A 7,725-nucleotide genomic window follows, 5' to 3' on the forward strand; every position below is an offset into this window, starting at 1 on the left:
GTGTATGTGTGTGTATTTGTATATGGCGGTCGGTTCAAAATACAATAGCAGTTCTACTCAATGATGTCATATCGTCAGTACTTACAGTGAATATCGAAACGCACCCTGTAATGGCTGACACAGAGACACGTAATAAAGACACGTTCTTCCAATATATAGTGTTCGGTATTAATGAACCTATAACACTAACTGATGGAAAGATGGGTAGATAATTCACAAAATCACAAAAATTTGTAGTACCCCATTTCATCTTAAACACAAGGGCATCCTTGACAGTTTTTGGACTCCAATTAAATCGACCACGAATAGACTGCCTTTTTAGAGACGCAATCTGGTCAGCACGTATCCTTGATGTTAAGTCGAGAGACTTTGCATTCTTCTGTTCTAAGCGCCACAATCTACACTTATATTTTTCATAAATAGACTTAACAGTATGGAATTTTTTTGTTATTATTTTTCCTATGGTAGTCAGACGCTTATTGTTATGTTGTAAGGTTTTTATTTCTTCCTCTTGTTTTCTCAGCTGATCTTGTAATTCTTTAATTATTATTGATGATGGACTTGCAGTAGATGGAGGTATATGAATGGGTTCAGAAGCAGCACAAATATCGGCCAAAATAGTTAGCCGGTTGAAATCATCAGTACCATGGTCTGCAATGCAAGGTGCAGAAAGTTCATGACTAATTTCCTTTGGAAAGTCCATAACAGAGAGGTCATGAAAAGAAGTAAAAGAAAGCTCTTGGTTTTTATCCTGATATGGCACACCTTTTATTACAATGTTATTTGTTTTGGCTATTACTTGGCTTTCTGTAACTTGAATGGACTCTGATGGCTCATATTGAATTGAGGTACAGCCATGATCATGAGGTAAGCGGTTTAATTGTGTAGTGAGATCTCGAAAGAGATGACGCTGATGTACGTCAATAACATATCGATGGTCATGCATTGCAAGAGAGATGTTTTCATTATTTTCTATAGCCAAAGATATTGCAGAAGATCGTAGCACTCTGAACCCATCTGCACGTACTTTTTTCCACTGTGATGCATCAAAATGATTCTGAAATTGTGCCAAAATTAATCAATGCATTATGTGTAAATATGTCACATATGTGAGGAGTAATAAAAATATCTCACCTCACAAATGTAGCTGGAGACTCCAGGATAACATATTGTCTGTCCAATCTTCGACACCCAAACAGAACGTCTCTCAGGATCTTTAGGAAAGCGAAAGTTTTCCCTGTCCCACCCGAACATTGCAGCCCTTTACTGCACACGTACGGACCATTTCAACTGTATATAAAAAAACAGTAGTATAATTACAGTCGTATAAGATTTTAATGTAAGTAAATACTTAGGTGATAAACATATATACATTAAGTAATGACAATGCAGAGACACAAACTAACCTTATATTAAATGTGTTTATTAAATCTGTTCAATGTTTATAATATTATGTGTTAACTGACATTGGAAAAAGGGACCCATAATAATATAATAATATTACATATTACGTAAAATAAGATTTTACCTTATAATTTCTAACAGTCTCCTTCCGTATATATGTACGTAGCACTGCATAGCTCGCTGTTTGTATATGGAGCCCTATGGTACACAAAATGGCGACTAAACCACGTGACTCAGTTGACCAATCAAAAGGAGATCGCTAATGTCGCTTCTCTGATTATAGGACTCTACGCTGATGCAAACTTTGGCCCATTGTCTGTTTCTAGAATACGTGGCACACCGTGTACAGAAAACCAGCGTTTGAATGCTGTCACTGTCTGACATGTATCTGTTGGGTATACTAATGTGAAGTCGTAGAAGCCTGAATAACTATCCACAATCACAAAATTGTTTACCCTTTATACTTGCGAAATCAGCTACTACAATTTCCTAAGGTAGTTTTGGTACTTCCTTTAAGATCAGTAGTTTTTTATCCGGAATTCGTTGTGTCTTTTGACAGGCAGTACATTTGTTCACATAGTCCTCAATATCATTGTTCATTTTTAGCCAAAACATCACTTCACGTGCTCGATGTAACATTGATTGTATCCCTATGTGACCCTTATGTGCCAACTGCAAATACCTGGCGTGTAGTGACGTAGGAATCATTGGTCTGGAGTTCTTGAAAACGATGTCATCCATCACCGTAATTTCGTCTCGATAATTCCAGAATTGTCGTAAGGGGTAATCTAAATCCTTTTCATTTTCTGGCCATCCTGTCATAAGCGTCCTTTTGAGCGACGCCATTAAAGGATCCGCATTGGTTTCCCGCCTTAATTGCTCTAGGGCTGTTTGTGAATACGGAATAACGACACATACTTCAATTTCTGTTTTGATTTCTTCTTCTACTTGATGTCTTCTACAGTCTCTACTTAACGTGTCTGGCAGGGGTATGTCTTTGCCCGGTACGTATTTGACTGCTGGAGTATACTGAAGGACGTAAAAAAAAATTCTTTGGAATTGTGGTGGTTGGTTGGCCAAAACCTTCTTGCTAATAAATCCTAGCGGTTTGTGATCGGTAAGTATCGTTAAAGTTTTACCATAGATAAAATCATGAAACTTAAAACATCCGAACCGAATTGCAAAAGCCTCTTTCTCCAATTGTGGGTATCGCTGTTGCGTTTCTGTTAAGGCTTTTGTTGCGTACGCGACTGGCTGATTATCTTGTAATAACACAGCACCCACTGCTGTGGAACTGGCATCTACCATTAATGTGACAGGTTTCAACGGATTATAATATGCGAGTTTTTAATACCTCTTTGATCTTGTTAAAAGCTTCTTCTTGTTCTGCGTCCCAATGCCATGTTGTGTCCTTTGTTAATAATTGTCTTAACGGCTCGGTGATTCCAGATAAGTTTGGTACAAACTTAGACAGGTAAGTAACGGTACCTATAATACGGCGTACTCCTTGAACATCTTCCGGTCTTCTTAGCATCTTAATGGCCTTGAGCTTTTCCGGATCCGGTTTCAAACCTTCTACGGTCATTGTGTGACCCAAAAAACGGTACTGACGTTTTCTCGAATAAACACTTATCCTTGTCAAGCGTAGACCAGCTTCATATAATCTTTGAAGAACTTGATTTGTCACTTCTCGCAGCTTTTCTAGTGTCGATGCGTAGACTATGACATCATCCATCGATGTTTCCACACCGTCAATTCCTTGTAAGATTTTCGTCATCATTTCTTGAAAAATCTCGGGAGCTGACTTAATACTAAAGGGAATTCGTAGAAATCTATATCGGCCCCATGGTGTATTTACTGTCAAGTATTTAGAGGTCCTTTCCGTCACCTTGATTTGCCAAAATCCTCGAGCGCAATCAAATTTCGTGAAATATTTCGCGCCAGACATTTTGGTGGAGATATCTTCTAGTGTTTTAAGTGGAAAATGTCGCCTCTTGATTACCTTGTTCAGATCTGACGGATCAATACATGGACGTATCTTGAAGATACTATCTTCCCTTTGCTCTTCACAATTACTAGCGGGCTCACTGCTGGGGTTGGCTCAAACACTGGTTTGATCACGCCTTGCTGCACCATCTTGTCGAGTTGTTTCTTGACTTCTTCCTTCAACGAAAATGGTATCCTGCGAGGTGGGTGAATTTTTAGTTGCGCTCCTTCCTCCAGTTCCATATCATATTCGTATCCTTTTACGCAGCTTAACCCCATGAATAGTTCATTCTTTATGTCTTCAATAGTGGTTGTGGATGAACCACGGACGCTGTGTGTCAACTTTGTCAGAAGGTTTGATCGTCAAGGCAAAAATCACGGTTTGAATTAACGACTTCTTGCTGATTGTTCCACGTATAAAATTTATTCACGTTAGGCTGAGGCGAGCGGTAGTTTGAGTCGATTGGAGACCAGGGAGACGTCGATTACAAGCGGAGGCGCGCACTGCACCTGCTATCTTCGGTATCGGTCGACACGTTAAGCTGCGATTTCATTGACGCTAGAAACCAGCGTCAAATATAGTCACGTGACTAAATTTGACGCTCGTCTGATGGAGAAAGAAGTAAGCGGCAAAACGTGCGCGTCGTGAAACCGCCGCTTTTGACTTGCGATAACAGTTCGTCCCCAACAAGGTCATGTTTGTCTGAGTATTTTGAACATAATGGCCTTCATGCAGAAATATCGTACATGGGTGACAGAACGTGCGAGGCAGTTGAATAATGCTCAAGAGGAACAACTCCTGAATGACATGCTACTAATTGTCATTGTGCATGAAATATTGCGGACGAACTCAGAGGAGAAAAAGAAACGGATCTACACAAAAAAGCGTTTTTGGGTACATCCTATATTTAGATTGAGAAATAAGTATGGGTTTTACCATGCAATATATCCAACTCTATCGAGGTATAACCCTAAGTTTAAAAACTATATGCGGATGTCATTATCGCAATTTGAGGACCTGCTGCATTTGGTTGCACCTCATATCACAAAACAGACTGTGACTCGAGATCCCATACCTGCTGCAGCACGATTATCTCTGACATTAAGGTAAGCTGGATATGTTAAATCGAACGTGTTCTTTCCATAAGGACAATATTACATACAGAATCTTTTTTTCAGATACTTGGCTACTGGTGATTCAATGAACTCCATGTCATATCAGTATCTTGTTGGAACTACGACAGTGTCAAACATTATTACCGAGACATGTGCAGCATTATGGGATTGCCTTGCTAAAAAAGTGCTTCCTTTTCCATTAAGTAAGGAAGATTGGCTCAATATCGCACAAGATTTCGAAGATTGCTGGAATTTTAATCACTGCATTGGCGCAATTGACGGAAAACACGTTGCTATTCAGGTATTTCTTTTATTTGACATTATCTAATAATGGCAACTGGCGAGCTAGCTATATAATTCTATTTGTTTTAGTGTCCTCATAATGCTGGCTCTTTATATTACAACTACAAGAACTATCATAGCATTGTACTGCTCGGAATATGTGATGCCAACTACATGTTTACGTTCGTCGACATCGGAGCTTATGGCAGACGTAGTGATGGCGGAATTTTCTGAGATTCTATTGTGGGTCAGAAATTTTATAATAGAGAAATGGGATTGCCAGAACCTAAGAAACTCACGGTCGATGGTGATCCTATGCCATATGTTCTTGTTGCCGATGAAGCATTCCAGTTAACTGATTTCATGCTAAGACCATATCCAGGAAAAGGAGGACTTAATCACGAAAAAAACATCTATAATTATCGCCTCAGTCGTGCTCGTAGAACAATCGAGAATTTTTTTGGAATTCTTGTGAGTCAATGGAGAATATTGAAAAAGCCTATTGACGCAACGGTAAAAAATACAATGCAAATTGTCCAGGCCATTATTTGCATTCATAATTGGCTTCGAAAACAGGATTTAGACGAAAACGAATATATTTCTGCGGACATGATTGATCACGATGGACCTAGTGGTTTTATTCCTGGAAATTGGAGGAAGGAAATTGGTAGTAGTCATGCCTTGAGAGATCTTGGTAATTGTGGCACTAACAATTCTTCTCGAGATGCCATGAACATCAGGAATGAATTTTGCGATTATTTTAACGGCGAGGGTGCTATACCCTGGCAGTATCTTCAATAGCAGTAATTAAAATTATCATCATTATGTTTGATTTTTTTGACATTTTAATTCAATCAAAATTGTATATATAAGTCATTTAATTAATCATAAGTAGACTACACTAATACTTATTTATATTATATTAATAAAATTATTCTTATACCGCTTTTTAAATATGTATTACACGTGTATCGTCATAATATACGCAACTACTTACATCCATATTTTGAAGAAAAAAATAAAAAGATCTAAAAAAATTTAAACAATATATTATATAACTATAGAAGTCTATATAACTATAGATTTATTTATTTTGTTAAAATAAAAAAATAAAAAAATTTTTATAATTATGCTCGTATAAAAAAATATAAAATGTGTTGTCGGAATCTTCTAAAACATCCAGCTGAAAAAAACTTAGTTATTATTCCTTTCTTCCTGTAGTCTGGAGAAGGTCATTTGGACAATATCATGTAGAGTTCGCATTTGTAGTTGAGGCGACATTTTGCGCAAATGTAATGCTGCTGTTTGTAGCATATGATCCACCTCATCGAATGAATCATCTATATTTGGTGGTGCAACATTTTGCGCCTTTTCTCGTCTCTCAAAAATTTGGATTAGTTTATTCAACAGATTCGTAGAACCAACTGAAATATTGCTATTAATAGTGGAATTGGTATTGAGTCTTCGTCTTTTTCCACTCGTAAAAGTACTTGATAAGGTTAGCGCTGCAAACAAATTTTTATATTAGTTATAGTTGATATAAAAAAATAATAATAATAAAATCATACTTTCTGTGCTACTACTGTCATTTGGATCTATGTCAATCGGACTTTCTACTTGAGAAGTTGACTGGTCCACCGATAATAGCTCGTTCTTTGTGCTAGGAATATTACTCGACGTGCTACAATAAATGAACAAAGTAAAAAATTACAGAAACAAATTGTGGAATTACAGTAATTTTATCGCTGTTTAATGATGTTCCTGGCACAAAGAATGAGCAATTTTAGAAATTTGGTCAAATAGTTAGCCTCAAGTGTAAAGTCTGTTTGACATAAACAACATATGCAGTAGCTGGGATAGTATAATGGTTGTTATTATTATTGCTATTGTTAGAAAATAATTTAATAATAATAATAAATAATAAATAAATAAATTAAAAATAAATATAGTTGGATTATTATTATTATTATTAAATAATTTTCAAATAATAGCAATAATAATAACGGAACCATTATACTACCAGAGAGCTATTGTTGTCCATGCCATACAGAATTTGTAATTTGTACTTGATCTTGAAACTGATGTCTACTATTGTGTTGTGCCAGGAACATTACTTTATAATAATAACAAAAATCAGTTACTTACTCCTTCGATAGACTGGTATCACGAAGAAACTCCATTATGTTATAATGCTTCCACTTGTGACGGTCCTCATTTTCATTCCTTCCAGATCCACTCGGAAGGTACTGCTCTGACTGGACAATTTTGCGATATGTATCGCGTAATGATTTAAATTTCTGCTGTACAGCAGTTGCGTCGAGTACACCTAGAAAAATCAGATTTTATCATATCCAACTAATCCAACTGTATAATATATTTATTTATTTACCATTCAATTCATCAGCAACTTCTTGCCAGAGTCGTTTCCGGGTTTCCTTGGATCTCCGGTCCACCGGTTGACTAATGTCCCACAGAGGCCTTCTATGTTGGATAGCCAAAATTAAATGTTCTTCCTCTTCTACCAACAATTTCTTTGAGGCCTTTCTTTTGGAAGGAGTTTTAAAATTTTTACTGCCAACAGCATTTTCTTTAGATTGACAGCTGGAGTTCGCTAATTGGCAATTTCCTGCCACGACTAAAATTAAGTGAAAAAGTATTCGATTTTATTGTAGAGGAGCAGGAGAGTTTATTATTGTGTCAATTAATCCATAACTTACGTATATGCTGGTTGAAGGTTGCACCAATGTTGACCTCAATTATTTGCTCTACGCCGTCAATGTAGGCACGGCGTAGGCACGTTTTTCCATCATCTACAAACAAAATTATTATTTTAGTGAAATACACCTACAATGTAATAAAATGTACTTATAGTAGATAAAATATATACTTAAAAGAGGGTAAAAATAGCGTGTTGCCTCATCGACATAACACCCAAAT

At 36.8% G+C, this 7,725-nt stretch overlaps 2 protein-coding genes across 2 annotated transcripts; one reads left to right on the forward strand and one right to left on the reverse strand.

The window, feature by feature from the left end:
• The first annotated feature begins 4,111 nt into the window (after nt 1-4,111).
• LOC112458714 lies at nt 4,112-5,022 on the forward strand. The gene is made up of 3 exons (XM_025022474.1): nt 4,112-4,497; nt 4,570-4,807; nt 4,879-5,022. The coding sequence occupies exons 1-3, from the start codon at nt 4,112-4,114 to the stop codon at nt 5,020-5,022; spliced, it is 768 nt and encodes a 255-aa protein (XP_024878242.1).
• Nucleotides 5,023-5,953: 931 nt separating this feature from the next.
• Nucleotides 5,954-7,000, reverse strand: LOC112458715. Its single transcript, XM_025022475.1, has 3 exons — nt 6,934-7,000; nt 6,357-6,469; nt 5,954-6,293 (listed from the first exon to the last, which is right to left on the reverse strand). Exons 1-3 carry the CDS (start codon nt 6,966-6,968, stop codon nt 5,983-5,985), a joined length of 459 nt encoding a protein of 152 aa, XP_024878243.1. The 5' UTR covers nt 6,969-7,000; the 3' UTR covers nt 5,954-5,982.
• Between the last annotated feature and the right edge of the window lie 725 nt (nt 7,001-7,725).

This window comes from Temnothorax curvispinosus, unplaced genomic scaffold, assembly GCF_003070985.1.
Source record: "Temnothorax curvispinosus isolate PA1 unplaced genomic scaffold, ASM307098v1 QBEX01009149.1, whole genome shotgun sequence".
Lineage (NCBI taxonomy): Eukaryota > Metazoa > Arthropoda > Insecta > Hymenoptera > Formicidae > Temnothorax > Temnothorax curvispinosus.

Bases quoted from the DNA above. Each gene is read 5' to 3' on its own strand.
- LOC112458714 (XM_025022474.1), top strand. From the start codon at position 4,112: ATGGCCTTCATGCAGAAATATCGTACATGGGTGACAGAACGTGCGAGG. The intron at 4,498-4,569 runs GTAAGCTGGATA...TCTTTTTTTCAG, and splicing joins CGATTATCTCTGACATTAAG to ATACTTGGCTACTGGTGATT. The intron at 4,808-4,878 runs GTATTTCTTTTA...TATTTGTTTTAG, and splicing joins GAAAACACGTTGCTATTCAG to TGTCCTCATAATGCTGGCTC.
- LOC112458715 (XM_025022475.1), bottom strand. From the start codon at position 6,968: ATGGAGTTTCTTCGTGATACCAGTCTATCGAAGGA. The intron at 6,470-6,933 runs GTAAGTAACTGA...CATTTATTGTAG, and splicing joins GATACCAGTCTATCGAAGGA to CACGTCGAGTAATATTCCTA. The intron at 6,294-6,356 runs GTATGATTTTAT...ATTTGTTTGCAG, and splicing joins TGACAGTAGTAGCACAGAAA to CGCTAACCTTATCAAGTACT.